The sequence below is a fragment of the Artemia franciscana genome, chromosome 6, assembly GCF_032884065.1.
Source record: "Artemia franciscana chromosome 6, ASM3288406v1, whole genome shotgun sequence".
NCBI lineage: Eukaryota > Metazoa > Arthropoda > Branchiopoda > Anostraca > Artemiidae > Artemia > Artemia franciscana.
Window position 1 is genome coordinate 2,585,906 of NC_088868.1, and position 21,946 is coordinate 2,607,851.

At 36.8% G+C, this 21,946-nt stretch overlaps 1 protein-coding gene and 1 long non-coding RNA gene across 2 annotated transcripts in view; one reads left to right on the forward strand and one right to left on the reverse strand.

The window, feature by feature from the left end:
- LOC136027908 (palmitoyl-protein thioesterase 1-like) overlaps positions 1–12,152 on the reverse strand; it is a 29,835-nt gene extending 17,683 nt beyond the window's left edge. Inside the window, exons 1-3 of the mRNA XM_065705346.1 lie at positions 11,977–12,152; positions 2,057–2,166; positions 455–582 (exon numbers count right to left, since the gene is read on the reverse strand). Of these exons, the coding sequence (XP_065561418.1) occupies positions 455–582; positions 2,057–2,166; positions 11,977–12,127 (389 nt within the window). The 5' untranslated portion in view covers positions 12,128–12,152. The remainder of the gene's footprint in view (positions 1–454; positions 583–2,056; positions 2,167–11,976) is intronic.
- LOC136027911 (uncharacterized) overlaps positions 1–21,946 on the forward strand; it is a 69,638-nt gene that overhangs the window by 14,510 nt on the left and 33,182 nt on the right. The gene's annotated exons all lie outside the window — the stretch shown is intronic.

Sequence of the window (21,946 nt, forward strand, 5' to 3'; positions counted from 1 at the left end):
CTTCTCCCCCACTCTCACCGCTATGTTAATCTGAAGGCTCGCGGAAAGATAGAAAATATGGAAATAGAAATGAAATTTTGAGGATTTAAGCCCTCCATCCACTCCGAAAAAGATCCACTGGACCTACTCCATAATAGCTGTGTTGTAATTGTACACTACTTTATATAGCTTTATAAAGTCGTGAAATGAAATAACTAAGTTCAATGGAGGTGAAATATAGTCGTCCTTACTAACTGTTTCTTTTGTATAAACTATGTGCGTCATTAGGGACGAATGGGCCACCGCAAGGCATTAAGGCATCTGAAACTGGGAAGACCGATGTATGGTTTTTCTATCATTCTCACTTCGATCAAGCCAGCTGAGTATCTCAGAAAGACAAAAAGACCAACACTACAAAAAAAAAAAAGAATTTAAAATAACAAAAATTTTGCTCACGAGCCATTGAAGTACTCACAAAAACTGGCCACCCTGTGAAAATCCGAGCCCGTGATAACCGTTTTTTAGGTTATCGTCACTCCTGAGCTGTTCACAAGCTATCTCTATTTGCTTATTTGGAGGCATAAAATAGCCACTTTCAGCATCCTAAAAAATATTAAACATTAAATCTGAACCTGAATCAATGTGAATTAAACCACGCTTTACTTCAATGTTTTAAGATTTAAGAAATAGAACTTACAGAAATATTGGTTTCGTACATTCACAAAACAAATTTCTTCACCTGGACTGGTATTGTGGCTTGTCTCTCAATTCGCTAGTAAAAAAGGTAATAAGCGTTCTTTGCATTTAAACAGAGTTACAAAGAGTTCTTTACATTTAAACAAATTTCTTAAAGTCTTGATATTGAAGTCTTGAGTCTTAAACTCCTGAACTGGTATGGAAGCTTGTCTCTCAATAGGCAAGTAAAAAAGGTAATAAGAGTTCTTTACATTTAGACAAAGTTCTTTACATTTAAACAGAGTTACAAGGAGTAACAAAGAGTTCTTTAACATTTAAACACATTATTTAAATTTTTGGTGCTGAATTCTTGAGTCTTAAAGTCTCGAACTGGTATTGAGGCCGGTCTCAATTGGCAAGAAAAAAAGGTAATAAAGAGTTCTTTACATTTGGAAAATAGTGTGAATGTATTAAAGGTGTTGAGGTGTCAAAAGTGGAATAACTAAGGCATCTTTTTGTAGTTGGATGAATAGGTGAATTATTCTGTTAATTGAGATTAAAATATTGGAAGCCACGGTATTGATAGTGTTCAAGTATGGCTCTGAAATCTGGGCGCTTAAAAAGTGTTGATGCAATTTCTAAAATAATACCCACAAAAAATATGGGGTTCGAATATGTAAACCTTACCATAAATGGTGTTCGGTCCCACTTCTTAGATCTACAGTAAAATAAACCTTAAGATGGCTAGGCTACGTTTTTAGGATAAAGAATAACAGTTTGCAAAACGGGTGCTTTTTGCCGTCAACCTAAGATCAAACGAAAACCTGTTTATCCCTGAATGGAGTGGGTTAAGGTATTAAGGCGGGATTGAAATGAAATTGGAACTTCACTGAAGGGGATAAATATTGAAGCTTTGAACAAATTGGGGTAGAAACTGAGCCGGCTCAGCTGTGCAAGTCTCAAACCTTCCATCTCCTCTGAGGATTGAGGTATTCCTGAGTTAGAAGGGTGGGGCGACTTAGGGGGTAGGGAGAAGGGCTGAAGCAAGGGTTCTTATTAACCTGAGCTTCGACTCAGTAAGGTAGATCCGCCTATAGAAATAACGATATAAATAATAAATGTCATACATTTTTCATTTATACTGAAACTCAAACGACAACATTAACCATACACACTACTAGAGGGTGATCTTACTTGTGGGTCATTTTGTCCTTTTGAAAGCTGCTCACCAGAAAAAATGATTTGTGGCCTGGTCAAACTACAGAAGGAGAGATAGATAGATAGGTAAATAAATAGAAGGATAGATAGATAGATAGAGAGAGAGGGGTGGTGAGAGAGAGTGAAAAAGAGAGAGAAGATACATAGGAGAAGAGGCAGAGCGAGAAACAGAGAGAGAATGTACCTTTGCAAAGCCGTGTCCTATTGATATTGAATGAACATAGACACCATTTATTTCTTTCTCTATCACTTCTTTGATTCGGCCAAGACTCAAAGGATTACAACAGGTATCTCCTTAAAAAAACAAAAAACATTATAGCCTATAGCATATAGTGAAATGTGTCAATTCACATCAAGGGATCGAACAAATGAAACGAGTAGTGTCCCGATAAGGCTTTTTGTGACACCCATAGCCACTACTCTTTTCTTCCCTTAATGATTTAAGACGATGAAGAAGTTTAACGGCGATTCCCCTCAAAACACATATCTTCAAGACGTAGGTTCATGTTACGTAATAGGGAGTGTACTCTAAGAGATGCAAATGTTGATTACTTAAAAAATCTGCAAGAGCCAGAAAAAAAAACCTCAGGGCCTCCCACCAACTCATGACTTTTATGGTTGTTACGTAATAAGGAATGTTTTCAAAAAGATGTAGGTGTCTACTATATAATTGTTTTTTCTTTGCTTAAAAAAACGCAAGGGCCAGGAAAAACCTTCAACACGCCGAACCCTGGCACCTAAATCCACCGGGATCCCTAGCATACAATTCCAATTGGGGTCCTAGCAACCAATTCCAACGGGGGCCATAGCATCCAATTTTACAAGGGGCTCTAGAAAGCAATTACAACGGGACCTTATCAATCAATTCCAATAGAGGGCCCAAGCAAGCAATTCCATAGGGACCCTAACATCAAATTTCACCAGGTCCCTAACCTAACCATTGGGGCCCTAGCATCCAATTTTACTGGAACCCCTAGCAGTCATTCCAACGGGGCTCTAGCAAATAATTCAAAGGGGGCCCTAGTAGTCAATTCCAACAGGGCCCTATCAGTGAATTCCAACGTGGCCCTAGCACCCTATTCCATCGGAAAGAGGCCTTAGTATCCAATGTAACTGAGCCCCTATGCTAAAAAGCGACCCATGGCATCCAGTTCCAATTCAATCAGTCAATTCCAATTCCAATCAGCCAATTACAACTCGACCCAAGCACCCAATTCCAACGGGAGCCCTAGCAACCGATGCCAACGAAGACCATAGCATCCAATTTCACTAGGCTCTAACAAGAAATTCCAGCAGGGCCCTAGAAGTCAATTCCGATGGGGGGCCCTAGAAACCAATTCCAAAGGGGCTCTAGCATCCAATTTCACCGGGTCCCTACCAACCTAACCACCAGGACCCTAGAATCCAATTTCACTTGGGCCCCTAGGAGTCAATTCAATCGAGAGCCCTAGCAACAAATTCTAATGGGAGTTCCTAGCAGTCAATTCCAACAGGACCCTAGCATCTAATTCCATCGAGGGGGTCTAGTATCCAATTTGGACGGGGGAGGGTCTACCGACCAATTCCTACGGGGACCTTAGCAGTCAATTCCAACGGGGCCCTGGCAACCAATTCCAACGGAGGATCCAATATTCGTGCAGGGAACCCCCGGTTGTAACTAAGAATGACGCAGTCTTGCGTGAATTGTTTCTTTAGGCTCCGTGGGGAATCCCCACTTGTAACTGAGGAGGACACATATCTGGGATGTTATATAATACTTCTCAGGATTTCATATTCTTTCAGTGTCGTTCTTTCTTTTTTCTCTCAGGGAACCTTTATATTCCAAAGATTTTTGTCTGCTCAAAGAGCTGACATTTGATTCCACTCAACGAGAAATTACAGACTGGGACACCGGGACACAAATGACGACCGGGACACAGGGAATATAAATGACAACCGGGACACAGGGAAACAACTACAAAGGGGACGCCGGGGGGCAGAGGGGGATATATAAGTGATGACGGCGACACAGAGAATGGTCGATTAGCAATCATCATCAACAAAGCTCAAGGGCAATCATTAGAATCACAGGGACACAACTACAATGGCGCGTAACTAATATGGTGCGTAACGACTTACGCGCGCGGGGAGGGGCTTGGGGGGCGCGAAGCGCCCCCACCAACTATGTGTTGGGGTGGCGCGAAGCGCCACCCCAACAGCTAGTTTATTGTTAAAACTAATTCTTAAAATCCACTGGATCGTGTTTTAGCAATAAAATCCCAACAGGATACCCCCCCTGGCAATTCACACCACCATAGCAAACTATGGATGGCATGATGTCCTCTGGCACCCTTCATCATTCCAAAGCAATTTTTCAGGAATTTTCTTGTTAAAAGTATGCTTTCAATCCATTAGATCAAGTTTTCGCAAACCACCCTCAACATGATAAACCATGTCAATTCACACCACCGTGCGACACTATGAATGGCCCTCTGCCACCCTCCGTCATTCCTAAGACATATTTTCATGTTTTTTGTTAAAAATCATACTTTAAAACCATCGGTTTGTGTTTTAGCAAGCCATCCTAAACCTAATGCACCATGTCAATTCCAGCCAGTGTGCCAAACTATGACTGGCCCTCTGGCAACCCTCATTATTCCTAGAATTTTTTTTCAGGATTTTTTCTTGTGAAAAATAATACTTTAAATTCATTGGTTTGTGTTTTCACAAGCCATCCTAAACCTAATGCACCATGTCGATTCCCGCCACCGTACCAAACTATGACTGGCCCTCTGATGCCCCTCATCATTCCTAGGATGTTTTCCAGATATTTCATTGTTAAAAGACATACTTTAAATCCATTGGTTCATGTTTTTGAAAGCCAGCCTTCCGTAATACACCAAGTCAATTCAAGCCACCATGCCGTACTATTACTGGCCCTCTGGCACCCTCCGATATGCCTCATCATTTTTGGATAATCTCTTGTTAAAAATCACGCTCTAAATCCATTGATTCATGTTTCTGCAAGCCATCCACAAGGTGATACATCATGTCTATTCACGCCACTGTACCACACCATGACTGGCCGTCCGGCACACTATGGAACCCATCATCAGTCCTAAGACTTTTTCATTTTTTTATGTGATATCCCATTCAACGTCCCCAAGCTTTTGCCCCCCCCCCCGTTTCAACGGTTCCACCCTAACTCTGCTGGCTTTCACCCCTGTTCAACTGGTTCCAATCCCAGTTCCAGCGATTCTGGTTCTGTCAGTTCTGGTTCCACCACTTCTTCCCTCCAATTCCACAGTTCCGTTTCCACCAATTCCACTCCAAGCTCCATCAGTTCCAGTCTCAATCCCAGTTTCACCAATTCTTATTCCGTCAGTTCCAGTTCTGCAACTTCTGTCTCTGATTCCACAATTCTATCTATTTCAATTCTGGTCCAACGAGTCTTGATTCCAATTCCACCATTTCTGCCCCCCTCCCAAATTCTATAGTTCTGATTACTAAAATCTTGACTGATATAATAAGAATCCTCTATGGTAAAATCAAAACCACACACAGTGCTATCAGAATCATGCAAGTTATTAGCAAAATCTTACATGGTATTATCATAATCTCGCCAGTTATTTACCAAATATCTTCCCCAAAACGGAAAACTTGACTGCAATTGCCAAAATCTAATACGATTCTATCAAATTCAAATTATTTAAAAAACATTCGACGGACAGAGCCGATTATTAGTTTTTATTGTCATACACACACAAAAATTCGTCGACAAGTCAAAATTAACATTCACAAAATTATAATATATACAATTAACAATAATAATTGTCACATACACACGAAAATAAGTCAACAAGTATACACAAAATTATAATATATACAATTAACAACAATATCCGGATTAAAAAGTCGATCCAGCATTAAACAACTTAACAAACGAGGGCACAAAACTAAGCTCATAACGAGCATGTGACACAGTCACAGGTTGAAGTTTTGGTACAGGCTCTGCAACGGCCCTGAGTGGCCTTACCCGTGCCGGTTGATGTTGGGGAGGAAGGATATTTCGGTGTATAGGGCTGGACAAAATTTTGTTACCAAAGGATAGGGCTAGTTTTAAACGACGAGATTGAAGGGTTTGAAGTTGAAACTGATTAAGGAGGGATATGTACGGTATTTTTGGGGCTTTTGAGATTACTAGGAGGGCACGGTATTGCACCCTCTCAACCCGGTCCGACTGTTCCCTAGTCAGCCCGAAATGCCATACAGGGCAACAGTATTCAAGTGTGGAACGTATAAAAGAGAAATAGATGCGTAGGAGGTGTGGTGCAGGGATTCCATGGCGAACCAACAACTTTAGAGACCTGATGGCCAAATTAGCTTTTTTTAACATGCCATCAACATGTTTATTCCACTTCAGATCTGAAGTGATATGAACGCCGAGCAGTTTAATTTCGGTCACGTGACTGGCGCTGGCAATAGGTGGATTAAAAACTGGCGCAGATTTTAAAAAAGAAAATGTTAAAATTACAGATTTATCAAAGTTGACAGTCATTTTGTCCACCTTTGCCTCTTGACATATATCTTTCATTAATGAACCTGCTCTGCTTGGTAGGTTTTTCTGACAACATTCAATGAGCGACAGATCGTCGACATACTTCCAGCGATCGTCCAGTGTTGTTGCCAAATCATTTATTATGACAAGAAACAAAAGTGGTCCCAAGAGGGTACCTTGGGGAACTCCACAAAAAATGGGCAGTGGGTCGGAGTAGGTGGACTTATATTTTGTCCGTTGACATCTACCAGAAAGAAAACTAGCAATTAAACGTACAAGGAATGAATCTACACCTAGTCCAAGAAGTTTTTTTTACAAGAATTTTGTGGCAAATTAAATCAAAAGCTTTTCTTAGATCTATTGCAATAAGATTAATCCAAGAATCTGGTTCATCGAGTTTTTGCAAAATACTGTCAATTATACTTACTAAGTAATGAGATGTAGATGTGTTTGGCATATTTCCAAACTGCCTTGGATCAATTTTGTCCAGAATACGGTCTTTCAGCCATGCTGCAACAAAACTTTCATACACTTTGCTAAAAATGGGTGTCATAGTGATCGGTCGGACACCCGAAAAATCATTGGGCGCATCTTTTTTTGGTATTGGTGTAATGAACCCATTTTTCCAAATTGATGGATACTCACCTGTTTTTGTCACCTGATTAAAAAGGAGTGTTAGGGGGCCACTAAGATAATCTGGAAATGCTTTGATGAGATCAATGGGAATATCTACAGGGGTAATGCTTGTTCTTTTAAGCCTTTTTAATTTGAAAAACACCTGGGACTCTGATATCAAAGGGAAATCAAAAGACTCAGGAGGAGGGGTGAGTATTCCCCCGCTCAGCAAAGGCGGGAGGGATTGCACAATGTTACCCAGATGTTTATTAAGGGAGTTGGATGTTACGACGTCATCTTCATCAATGCCAAAATCGACTCCTTTTTCCACCTTGCCCGTCATCCTTTTGATTCGGTTGTACCACTGGCTTGGTTTGGACTCGAACAGATGATTAACTTTACGTTCTACATATTTGTTCGCGTGTTTTCGAGTGACTTTTCTTAGTTTGTTTTTCAACCTGTTGGCTTGTTGGGTATTACCATGACGGAAAAGCCATCTCTTTTCCATTACCATTTTCTTAACTTCTTGTGTAATATATGGTCGATCTGACGAGAAACGTTTTGTTGACTTCTCAGGAAAACAGGCCTTGTAATTATGAAGCAAAGCTTCTTGGAAAATAGTAGCTTTTTCGTTGCTACTTTTAGCATCTTGGAATTTTTCCCATTTCTCGCAGCTTAACCATTGGCCAAAAGTCAGAAGTCCCTCACTTGTGATTAGTCGACTGATAGTTACAGTTGTAGTGTAATCGATTTTAATGGAACAGGTGGGGTTAACTTCAAGAGAAAAGTGGTAACTTCCTCCAACTGGAGCCCCAGTCGTAGGTATGTTGTAAAATTCGTGCATATTTGTGGAAATTCGGTCAAGGGAGGTGCCACCTTTGGTTGTGGGAAAATTGACGAGCTGCTTCAGGCCGATTCCGGCGTCCAGGTGATGGAGCTTTAATTCATTGGCATCGCCCATCATGAAAATTCCGCATGATGGGTATTTGCCCAAAACAAAATCCGAACTGAGTTGTAGCTTTTCTACGAATGCTTGGCGGTATTCACTCGTCTGACCCGGCGAGTAATAATACACGCAGAGAGCAATACCAGTGAATTTCCGGGGGAGACGTCGTGGTTTTAGAATGACCCACATTATTTCGTCGTACTCAGTTAAAAAGGGACATCAAGTCTAGCTGCTTTAAAAATTTCATGGGCATAAATAAGAACTCCGCCACCTTTTTTCCCCAGTGGATGGTCATCAGGTCGTATTTTTATAAACTCATCAAAACCACCTATTTTCAGGAGTTCTGGGTTTTGTCGATGAACTTCAGAAACCATTAGGACAGATGCCTTTGTTGCCTGAGCTAGACTTTCTAACTCAGCCACTTTATCAAAATTTAAACTTTCAGCATTTGCGTAAATAAACCTAGGGAAGGAAAAAACATCAGAATTATAATACTTTACCTTAGTGGTGTTTGATGTTCTTGTTGTAGGTCTTTGTAAAAATATGTTATTTCCCTGGTGGGCGAGGCTGTCATCAGGATTACCCATACCAACCAGGGGCTCAAATTTATTCAGTACTGGAATTTCGGCTGAAACGAAAGAAATTGTGTCCTCGCCATTGGGGGCTGTGAGGGTGGACAGGAGGGGGGAGGTACGGGGATTTGAAACACTGTCGGGGGGCTCGGGGACGTTATCTTTTATGGGGGGTAGAAAAGTTGATACTGCTGAGGTAGCGGATCCGGGAAAAACATTCCGACCGACCGAGAAGGCGCAACACACGCTTGGTTGGGGGTATGTTGATGTACGGGAGGGATTGTTGGTAAGGGGGGCCACGGAGGTCCGCAAAAGGTGTAATCGCGATGTTTTTGAATTCGTAACCCCTGTCCAATTAAGTTTTCTGATGCCGGGTTCGGATCCAGAAAAGTATTTTCCTGTCGATTGGTGTGACTGGAGCTACGTCTTTTTGATGTACCACAAAACGCATGCGCGAAAACACATTCTTTTTCCGTACTTGATAAAACACAACATAAATCAACGTGGTCAAAATTAAACTCATTATTACTGCAAGTTTTCGAAATAAAACGCGGACATATATGTAAAAACGACACTTTTTTCTGTGCTTACAGAAACCACTTTCATTAAAATACCGACATATCTTGTTAAATTTGGGAGCCTCTTTCACAAAAAACCTGCATATAATATTACATCCTTTACTGGTTAAGGGCTTGCACTTAACTTTTTGTTGCACTATTTTCTAGAAAACAATTAACGGTTCATCTTCAGTCGGTTGAATGTTACGAAACTTATTCTCGTCAGTTAACCTTACGTCAGCTAATTTAACACTTTCCTGAATCTCGTTATCGAGGATCATTCTCACACTGCATGCACTTTTTACGTCACTTAATGAGTTACAAATCTGATTGCTCGGGCCTTGTATAGAATTATTCATTTCAGAGCTAAAGGGAGACGAGCGTAATTTCACGGGTGGCATGGGTGAAAGGATTCCCAACTGATTTAACTGCATCATTAGGGTGTCAATAGTTGTTGTTTTTTCGTCAGTTAAGTTCTGAAGGTTACGTAAATCAGATTGGAGTGATTCGTGGGCATTTCTTAAGGGTAATAGTTCATTTTGAATAGCTGAGAGTTGATTCTCAAGAACGGAACATCTATTAGTTAAAGCTGAGACTTCATTAACGTATTCAGAACAATTTGTGCATGGAGTTTTATCCTCACTGCTGGGCCTAGTTACTGTCTTAGTTTTGGGATTAGAATTCCTTGGTGTGACTATGGGTGTGTTTTTGTCAAAGGATCTAGGTCTAGGGCACGCTTGTGGCGTAACTTTGCATGGAATTTTCATACCGCTAGTAAATGAAGGTGAAGTGGGGAAGTCACAATTTAAGCACAACCATACCAGTAGTTTTTCTCTTGCTCCAAGCGTGATCCTTGCACACTTAGGATGCCACCATTGACTGCATTTGGTGCACTGAACTGTCCCACTAGTTGCTGGGTTTCTACACTCAGGGCAGTAATATTTAGTCATAACTAACTTGGAAAAAACTAGGTGTTGTGTACTAGGCTGATTAGGAGGAGGACTACCTCGAACCCGACCAACTCGTCTTCACCCGGGGTAAAAACCACAGAAATTCTCTACCTGCTGTGCGGAGATTCAATATCCAAAATAATCCTCAAGTTCATATTTTTAAAACAAAAATCATAGATTAGATACACAAATGTCAAACAATGCCACTGAGTGTAAATAAAATTGAAAATATAATTTTGACAGCACCTCTCTGCACGCAAGTCAGATGAACCTATTAACGAAACTTAACATAGTGCTATCAAAACCGTGTCTGCAATTATCAAGATTATCAAAATCTTGTCAAATATTATCAAAGCCTTACATACTACTATCAAAGTCTTGCATGATACTGCCAAATCATGTTTAATATTAAAAAATCTTTTCAAGTGTTATTGAAGTTTTTTTAGATATTATTAGAAAACTTTTGAGTATTATCTAAATCTTGCAAGTAATTAACAAAATCAGAATGGTTCTAGCAAAATTGTGTCTGTTACTATCAAAATTTATCAGGCATTACCAAATCTTGTGTGACATTATCAATTTTTTTTTATTATCAAAATATCTTGCACTAGATTATCAAAATATTGCCTGATATAACGAGAATATATTTCACTTGGTGTTATTCTACTGCTAGGTCTAGTAAAAAAGAAACAATACAAAATTTTGAAAACAACTTGAAAAAAAACTCAAATATTTATTCCTAATAGTGCTTCACTTTACTTTACCCCTCCCCCTAATGTGCAAATATGTAGCCTATTTCCAATAGGCTTAATTTTCTGTTTCTTGGATGATCTACATTAGGGTATTTATAGATTTGATAGCAAAGAAGGACAATTAATTAAATAAAGAAAAAGACAAATGCATGGGAAATACATAATTTAGTAATATACTTGAATATTAAAGGGGGGAAATAAAGTGAAGCCCTTTTAGGCATAATATAGTCTAAGTGTGAGTTATATGGCTTTTACTGTTGTATTCAGATCTTTATTGGGTAAAATTCTAGTTAATTGACTTCAACAGAAAAATGATTTGACAGTTGATTCTCAGAAAGGGATTAGGTTAGGAAAATGAAACTTTCAGGGATGGGTCTACAGTATGTCATGGGAAGGTATTTAGAGGTATCTACCTCTATTCCTTCTCCCTCTAGAGGGCACTGACCTTCAACAATATGTGTGTTATAAAAGTGAAACCTTGCAGAATAGATCTTCTGCTTGAATGAAGTAGAACAAAATCGTTTTCAGCATCACAACTTTGCTCAATCTCCAGGTTTAGGAAAATAGATTCTCTAGATCAAAATTAAGATAAAATGTTGTTTTCTCAAAATTTCAATAGGTATAGACCTGGCATGTAGGCAAATTTCAGGGCTATCTTGAGGGAGATAGAGTGGAGGTGGGTATTTTAAAATACTTTCCCAAAATATACTTTAGCCTGCAGCCCAGATCTATCCTTGAAAGTTTCATTTTCCTAACCTAACCCCTTTCTGGGATAGCACAAAGTCACTCAACTAGAATTTTACCCTTTATTGTGTTTTCTTTAAAGTCAGTCTAACTGTAGATAAATACCTTTAACTTTTATAGCATGATAATTGTTAAAGGTCATCAAACATCAGTACCTTCTCAAGAAGCAAGTGGAGATAGCCTACCTACTTCAGAATGTATTTCAAAGATGCATTCCTAAGTTTCATTCACCTAACTCAACAGTATTTCAAGATAGAAAATACCTCTAAATAATAACTTTACAAAAAAATCAGCCAAGCACAAAAACTAGTTTCAAATAAATCATAGGCTAGGACATAAACTGCATAATACAGTTAATTGCTTTAATAAATTGGGAAATTAACTTTGAGATTTCCAATTTGACTTGGCTTATTCTGAATTTAAAATAGTACCTATGCCATGCCACATGACAATTGGAACAGGCGAAGTTGGAAAATTCATTCTGAACATCCCAAGGATGGGTGAAAGTGCATGCAAAAGCAGTATAAGGACAAAACATATGTTTTTGGGTAGCATGCTTTTGAATTTCAATTCCTTTGCCATAAATAATATTCAATTAAGATAATTAATATCAAGCTGCGTTTTATTTCAGACTAGATAGTTTCAGCTTCGGCTATCGTCTTCAGCAGTGCTCCCTACAATTATCTTATCTTTCTTAGTTTGGAATCATCCACCCCATCAGTGTTGTGCTCTTGATGTTTCGCATTTGATTCCGTTTTATTTGAGCCTTTGTTTTGTTTCGTTTGGTATTTGCCTTTGGAAAAAACAGTAGTAGTAGTTGTAGACAGGTTTAATAGCAAAAACTTGATAGCTGTCGCTGATTTATGTTTTTTTACAACATATACAAATCAAGCTACACTTGTAAATATAAATAAAACTATAAATAATAACTCTTATTATACATTTTGACGAAAACCGGGACGAAAGAATTACCATATCGGTTTGTTCTTGCTTTAACGGGAAATAACTTATCTTGCTTTCTCGTTCTTGATGGTAGAGGTTTATCAGGTAGAATGTCACAGTGCTGAGATTTAGAAAGCAATTACTTTCCGAAACTAATTATCAGAGTTTCGTACCAGTTTTGGATTGACGGCAGTCCTAGCACTTCCAGAGCCTTTTCGTAGGGGATATAACGGCGGCCCAAGATGATCGATACCGCTCGCTTCTGAACCGATTCAAGCTCCTGACAAAGATACACTGTTCTCAGTGCTGAGGGCACCCAAAACAGGACACGCATATTCAAGAATGGGGCTGACATACGCTATGTATGCATATTTTATACTCTTTATGTTTGCACTGAACCTACGCATACCGTTTAAAGTCTGTAGACTAGCGTTTGCACTTTTAACCACGTTTTCAATATGTGTGGCAAAGCTGAAGTCATTGGAAAAAGTAACTCCAAGGATCTTGATACTGTTTGCTAGAGGGAATGGAACATTTGGCTCCATAACATCACTTTTTAGCGGGTTAAAGCGCACTATCTTCGACTTGTTCACATTAATCTCAAGATTTAGCTCCGCGCACTCTTTTGTGAAAACACTGAAAAAATTTGAACTGTACTGTGGCGTCATAACTCCGTTTTGTGCTAAATATTTCAGGATAAATGACAGGTCATCCGCGAACTTGTAGCGGTCGTCATAGTCAGCTATGAGGAAGTTAATTACAGACAAGAATACAATAGCTGCAAGCTTAGCGCCCTCAGGGGTTCCACAGGTGGAAGAGGACCATTCGGAATTGGTGTCACCTTCGTAGAGAGCAAACACACGATGCATCCTCTGACTGAGAAAATCCAACACGAGCATAAGAGTCTTTTTCTTAGCCCCCCTTAGCTTGAGATTAAGGGTAAAACAATGTGATTTATTAGATCAAATGCCTTTCGGAAATCTATGGCACCAAGTCTACAAAACTGTGACCTTTTTCGACCCACTTAAGTAGACTATCGTACATCCTCACTAGGTACACTGAGGTATTACAGTCTTTCAGTCCGCCGTATTGTCTCTGGTCGATAGATCCTTGGATTTGATCAAGTAAGACCCTCAGGATGAAGGTCTCGGCCACTTTTGCCAGGCATGGTGTTTGCAAAATAGGTCTAAGTTCGTCACAGCTCTTAGGGTTGGTAACCTTCGGAATTACTCTAACGTAAGCTTTCTTCCAAACAGCTGGAAAGATCCTTATACGAAAGCGAAGCTTTATCAGCACTGAGAGTGGTTTCGCAATGAAAGGGGCGTATTCTCGAATCAGTTTGGGTGGAAGTTCGTCTGGATTAGTTGAACAGTTTACTTTCACCTTCATCAGGGTATTATAGGTTGCCATCTCATCGATAACGACTTCACCTTCATCTGCACAGGAGTCAAGTATTTCAGACTTTTGGGCTTGTAAAACGCTGGAAAAGAGCTAAACAGCTTACTGGCAAAAGTTTACACAGTCAAAGAAGGGATTATCCCATTCGTAAAGAGTATAAAAAAGGCATCGAGAGGTGTATTCACTTTATTGGTAAGTCAATAATATGAACTGTCATACATTTGCCCATATGAGAATGTTGAATGTGAAAATTGGCTTATTCTTACGATTCAACAGAGACAAAGTACTGTAATTTGCTAAAGCCAAGGGTATACCTTACAGTAGGCACAGAAAAACAGTGCTGCATATCTGGAAAAATACATCCACCAGGTTATATCTTCTGACGCCATTCTTATAAAAAAAGAGGTGAAACTACCTGGACGAACAAGTTTAGATTTTCGGGGTCTAGTAACAGAAAACAGCAAGGTCCCTTACGAGATATTGTAAATAAAATGGCTTTGAGCTTACTAAATACGTTAAAAAACGCCTTTAAGGAAACAAGACTGAAACAAGACCAAATAAAACGCGGTATTAGATACCAATACACAGTTATGAAAAATCGATTTATTTTTGGGAGACAGTGCGCAATAGCGACGCTAGCGGCTGGAGACAGAAAACTGGTATTGGTATCTAATTGGTAACAGGAAACTGGTATTGGTATCTAAGCTGTGTATGCAATAAAACAAAATGGCATTCCCGCTTCGGTGTTGTAGTACGATCTACGCGTCGGAATGCGGGCTTGGATGAGACGCCAAGTTCAGAGCTCTGTACCAAAAGCTTCTTATGGCAAGATAGAAGTTCTCTTTTCTGCATTTTTGTCTAAGCTGTGATCTAAATAGGCTCTTTCTGCGTCACGGATGTAAATGGTTCATTTAAAAATTGCGGAAATCTATCTGGGTTTAGCAATCTGGGCGGATATACATATATATATATATATATATATATATATATATATATATATATATATATATATATATATATATATATATATATATATATATATATATATATATATATATATATATATATATATATATATATATATATATATATTCGAAAAATAGGACACGTCATAAAGAATCAAACTCACATGATACTGTTGACAAATATTTTTCTATCAACTCTATTTTTTAAAACAGTAAAAAACTATAGGGTAAAGAGTGGGTCGTTGAGGAGGAAACAGACCCTTTCATATGCGGAGTAATTTCTGTTTGTTTCAAGTTTTAATATCGCTCCTTCCCTTGTTTTTTTCCAATTTCTGAACGTTTTTGAATTAATGCATGTTTTGATTTTAACTCATTGCACATGAATAACTAAAATTAAATCCTGATTATTAATTTATTTTTTTGGCTAAATGGCGTTCTCATAGTTTTGATCGGACGATTTCGACAAAAAGGAGCAGAGGAGGAGGCTTAATTACCCTCCAATTTTTGGTTACTTAAAAAGGCAACCGGAACTTTTAAATTCTTACGAACGTTTTTATTAATAAAAATACACGTAACTTAAGAATTAACTTATGTAGCCAACTTCTATATTCGTGTGTTTTAATAAACATGTGAGGGGGTTCTCCCCCTCGTCAATACCCCATTCTTTACACTGAAGCTTAAATTTTGTCCCAATTCCTTAAAAACGACCCCTGTATCACAAAGGCCGTAGAATAAATAGTTGAAATTACTAAAAATACTTTAGCGTAAAGAGTGAGGTATTAGGAAGAAATGAACAACTCATATGTGTAATAATTTCTGTTCGTTTTAAATTTTAATGCTGCTCTTTACTTTCAGTTGAAAGAATTTTTTTAATGTTAATTTTTCATTTTTTTGAGTGGCCCTCTGATGCCCCTCATCATACCTAAGATGTTTTCCAGATATTTCATTGTTAAAAGACATATATTCAATCCATTGGTTCATGTTATTGAAAGCCAGCCTTCCGTAATACACCAAGTCAATTCACGCCACCGTGCCATACTATTACTGGCCCTCTGGCACCCTCTGATATGCTTCATCATTTTTGGATAATCTCTTGTTAAAAATCACGCTCTAAATCCATTGATTGTGTTTTTGCAAGCCATCCACAAGGTGATACATCATGTCAAGTCACGCCACTGTGCCAAACCATGACTGGCCATCCGGCACACTATGGAACCCATCATCAGTCCTAAGACTTTTTCATTTTTTTATGTGATATCCCATTCAACGTCCCCCAGCTTTTGCCCCCCCCCCCGTTAAAACGATTCTGCCCTAACTATGCTGGCTTTCACCCGTGTTCAACCGGTTCCAATCCCCATTTCAGCGATTCTGGACCAACTAATTACTTTACTTTCACCAATGCTCTTGGACCGACTGCTCTTTACTTTCAGTTGAAAAAATCTTTTTCATATTTAATTTTTCATTTTTTTTCAAAATGCTAGAAAATCCTGCATCCCCTTCACGGAGATTCTCTTCCCCATGAAAATTTCCTCCATGGAAAATCCCCCCCCTAAATAACTGCCTCCCCCAACCAAAACATCCCCCTGAAAATGTCTGTACACTTCCCAATAATCATTACTATATGTAAACAGATGTCAAAGTTTTCTAGGAAATGTTTTTAGGTCAAAGTTTTCTCAATCCCAGTTCCACCGATTCTTATTCCGTCAGTTCCAGCTGGTTGTAAGTTAACTGCCTCCCCCAACCAAAACATCCCCCTGAAAATGTCTGTACACTTCCCAATAATCATTACTATATGTAAACACAGGTCAAAGTTTTCTAGGAAATTTGGGTCGATGTGATGGGGCTGGGAAAAAAAAACAACAAATAAACACGCATCCATGATTTGTCTTGTGGCAAAAAATACAAAATTCCACATTTTTGTAGATAAATATAAGGTTCTTTGAAACGCTGAATCTGATGGTATGATTTTCGTTAAGATTATATCACTTTTAAGGGGTGTTTCCCCCTATTTTCTAAAAAAGTATATTTTCTCAGGCTCATAACTTTTGATGGGTAAAACTAAACTTGATGAAACTTATATGTTTAAAATCTGCATTAAAATGTAATTCTTTTGATGCAACTATTGGTATCAAAATTCTGTTTTTTAGAGTTTTGGTTACTATTGAGCTGGGCCGGTCCTTACTACCGTTCGTTACCAAGAACTGTTTGATAAGGCCAGAGTTAATAGAGAGAATACGTGAAGACAAAATAAATTATTTAGATATTAAACTATCAACTAAATATTCAGTTATTAAATTTTATCCGTAATATAGGAAAAATGGAATATAATTAAAGCCTTATTTTACAAGACCTTTCATAATCTTAAAGCACTAGATGGGAAATTATAAAAATGTTTGAAATCTCAATTTACAAGGGGGTGAGTTGATAAGGTGATGTAGAACCCGAATTCTCATTGTGAAAAAATAAAAATAAGACCAAATTTAATTCCCAAGGATCGGAGTTCATGTTGAATGTAAGAGCGGAATATTGTAAAAATATGCAATAACTTTTATTAAAATGAATTAAAATGGAATGAAAATGATGTTAAATTGATTGGGTGATCTAGTTGGGGCAGAATCGGCAATCACTATTCTAGTCCCCTTTTGAGCCTTATATATCTTTACGTCCTGCTTCCTTTGGCAATACTGATGTTAAGTCGGAGACTACTGCTGCGTTAGGATCTGTAAGAATGATATTATCAAGGTTCGAATTTCTTTTGATAATATTTTTGGTTGCTCATACGTTCCATACCAGAAGTAACATCTTTTACTATTGATATGTTAGTATTGATTGACAATTTCCTTTCGATACGGTTGTCTCCTGGGCTTCTTTTCGATGGATATTCCAAGACATACTGTATTCCTTCCCCAAATATTCATTCGGATCTATAAGTGAAATATCTTTAAGATACATATGAATAAACTAGCTGTTGGGGTGTCCAACCTGTGAATATAGATTTATTATATATATATATATATATATATATATATATATATATATATATATATATATATATATATATATATATGTATATATATATATATATATATATATATATATATATATATATATATATATATATATATATATATATCATGAAAAGAGAAATCACCAATGCAACAGCACAAACACACACACACAAAAAAAGAAAGAAGAGAGACAGAAGGAGAAAAAGAAGACTGTTTTCCTAAATTAGTGATTAATATAGACCAGCACTTGAATGAGGCCTTAACCCTGCTCATCCATAAAATCACATAGGTCAAACAGCATAGCCACACACAATCAACCATAAAGAATAATCCATGGACAGGCAGTCATGTCGTCAATAAGTATAAGTCGTCATTTACCTAACAATAGAAAAATAATATATATATATATATATATATATATATATATATACCTATATATATAAAAATAAGTTGTCTGTGTGTGGATCTGTGGATGGATCAGGTGACGTCACCTGAAAAAACTGGATCAGGTGACGTCAAAACTGAAAAAACTAAAAAAAGGCAAAAACTACAAAAAAAACTAAAACTAATAAAAAAAAATAAAAAAGCTAAAAAACTAAAAAAACTAAAAAAAGGCAAAAACTACAAAAAAAACTAAAAACTAATAAAAAAGCTAAAAAACTAAAAAAACTAAAAAAAGGCAAAAACTACAAAAAAAACTAAAAACTAATAAAAAAAATAAAAAAGCTAAAAAACTAAAAAAACTAAAAAAACTAAAAAAAGGTAAAAAACTAAAAAAACTAAAAACTAAAAAAAAAACTAAAAAAAGGAAAAAACTGCAAAAAAACTAAAAACTAATAAAAAAAGTAAAAAAGCTAAAAAACTAAAAAAAACTAAAAAAACTAAAAAAAGGTAAAAAACTAAAAAAAAATAAAAAAAAACTAAAAAAAAAGGAAAAAACTGAAAAATAAGCTAAAATAAAGGTAAAAACCAATAAAAAACTAAAAAGAAAAAAAGGAAAAAACTAAAAAAAAATTTCATCTAAAAAACTAAAAAAAAAACTAAAAAAGGTAAAAACTAAAAGAACTAAAAAAGAAAAAAATAAATGACGACACTCAAAGAGAAAGCGACCAGGACAAAAGGAATGTTCGATTAGCAATCAACAAAGCACCGGGACACAGGGAGTATAAATGACGACCAGGACATAAGTAAAAAAAAAACTAACAAAACTAAAAAGAAGGTAAAAACTACAAAAAAACTAAAAAGAAAAAAAAACTAAAAACTAATAAAAAAACTAAAAAATCTAAAAATCTAAATAAACTAAAAAAGAAAAAAAAAGGAAAAAAATAAAGGAGAAAAACAAAACTTAAAAAAAGGCAAAAACTACAAAAAAAAAACTAAAAACTAATAAAAAAAGTAAAAAAGCTAAAAAACTAAAAAAACTAAAAAAACTAAAAAAAGGTAAAAAACTAAAAAAAATAAAAAATAAAAAAAAACTAAAAAAAAAGGAAAAAACTGAAAAATAAGCTAAAATAAAGGTAAAAACCAATAAAAAACTAAAAAGAAAAAAAGGAAAAAAAACTAAAAAAAATTTTCATCTAAAAAACTAAAAAAAACTAAAAAAGGTAAAAACTAAAAGAACTAAAAAAGAAAAAAATAAATGACGACACTCAAAGAGAAAGCGACCAGGACAAAAGGAATGTTCGATTAGCAATCAACAAAGCACCGGGACACAGGGAGTATAAATGACGACCAGGACATAAGTAAAAAAAAAACTAACAAAACTAAAAAGAAGGTAAAAACTACAAAAAAACTAAAAAGAAAAAAAAACTAAAAACTAATAAAAAAACTAAAAATCTAAAAATCTAAATAAACTAAAAAAGAAAAAAAAGGAAAAAAATAAAGGAGAAAAACAAAACTAAAAAACGAATGTATATACAGACCGGGACACCGGGATACAAATGACGACCGGGACACAGGGAATATAAATGACGACCGGGACACAGGGACACAACTACAACGGGGACACCGGGGGAAACAGGGGGATATAAATGACGACCGGGACACCGGGACAGGGAATGGTCGATTAGCAATCACCATCAACAAAGCTCAAGGGCAATCATTAGAATCATGAGGTATAGATCTGAATACAGAATGTTTTCCCATGGACCATTATATTTTGCATGTTCAAGAGTCGGTAAACCTGACAATCTATTTATATGCAAAGACAATGGGACAGCAAAGAATGTTGTATATTCGCAAGTTTTACGTAGTTAAAACCATATATATATATATATATATATATATATATATATATATATATATATATATATATATATATATATATATATATATATATATATATATATATATATATATATATATATATATATATACTAGCTGTTGGGGTGGCGCTTCGTGCCACCCCAACACCTAGTTGGTGGGGCGCTTCGCGCCCCCAAAGCCCCCCCCCCCCGCGCGCGTAAGTCGTTACGCGCCATATTAGTTACGCACCATTGTAGTTGTGTCCCTGTGTCCGACATGTGAATATAGATAGATTTATATATGTGTTTCAAACTACGTAAAAATTGCGAATATACAACATTCTTGGCTTTCCCATTGTCTGTGCATATACAAAGCCGTATGTACTAATAATGACGTCATATTCAAACGCTCTTTTTACAAACAAACAAACATGCATACACACAACTCGTTTTTATATAGATAGATAGATAGATAGATACAATACAAATTAACTGCGTAAAACTTGCGAATATACAACATTCTTCGCTGTCCAATTGTCGCTGCATATAAATAGATTGTCAGGTTTACCAACCCTCGAACATGCAACGTACAATTGTCCATGGGAAAAAACAATCAGTATTAAGATCTATACCACATTTTTCTAATGATTGACCTTGAGCTTTGTTAATGGTGATTGCAAATGCTAATCGAATTGGGAATTGCAATCTTTTAAATTGAAAGCCTCACCCTCAAAAGGCCCTGTCAAGATTGTGGCCTCTATTAGGTTTTCCATTGTTTTTTTTTTTTACGGCAAGTCGCGTGCCATTGCAAAGCTTTGGTGGGTTGATATTTCTTAAAAGTATTATTGGTACGCCTATTTTTAGTTGTAGCACGTGTGGTGGAAACCTTGAAAGAGCTATGAAATTAAAAAATTCAGATGGATAATTAACCGCTTCATTTGGTTCCAAAACTGTGTCGACTGACTTGTAAAGGACTGCCTGGTCTCGAATCTTGGTCAAAATAATATTGTTGATTTCGTGTACGTCTATATTTTTGGGTGCGAGAATCGCTCTTTCACTTAGCCATTTATTATTTTTATAATTTTTTAGAATATTCGGAAATACTTTTTCAATCAATTCATTTTTGGACGTCACTAAATTACAGAAATCACAGGTAGTTGTATACGTCCTGAAATTGAGTCTATTGGGAGCTTTCCGTTTCCAATTGCCAGCAAATGATCTGAAAATGTTTGACCAGAGTCATCGTTTTGCAATCGGACACGCATATTTTTAGTTAATTTTAATATTTTTACGTGTGCACATAAATTAGAATTTTTCAGGCAAGCATTCATTTCGTCTGCAGGTGTTGATCTAGGTATTATAGGTAATGTTTGCCTAAAATCTCCCGCAAGCAATATTAATGTGCTGCCAAAGGGTTTCGAATTCCCTCTTAAATCTTTCAAGCATTGATCCAGAGCATCGAGCGATTTTTGTGTGCTATTGTGCACTCATTCCAAATAATAAGTTTGCATTGCTGCAATACTTTACCCATCCCAGATGATTTGGAAATATTGCACGTGGGAGTTTCTGTAGAATGCAAATTCAGAGGCAATTTCAAAGCGGAATGAGTAGTTCTTCCACCAGGCAGCAATGTTGCGGCTATTCCGGACGACGCAATTGCCAACGTTATATCATTTTTTGATCGAATTGATGCCAGAATCAGTTTTATCACAAACGTTTTACCAGTACCTCCTGGCGCATCCAAAAAAAATTTTTCCAATGTTGTTATCGACACAATGCATTATCGTATCATAAATGTCTTTTTGTTCCGACGTTAACTTGGAAATGTTATTTTGTACATACGAC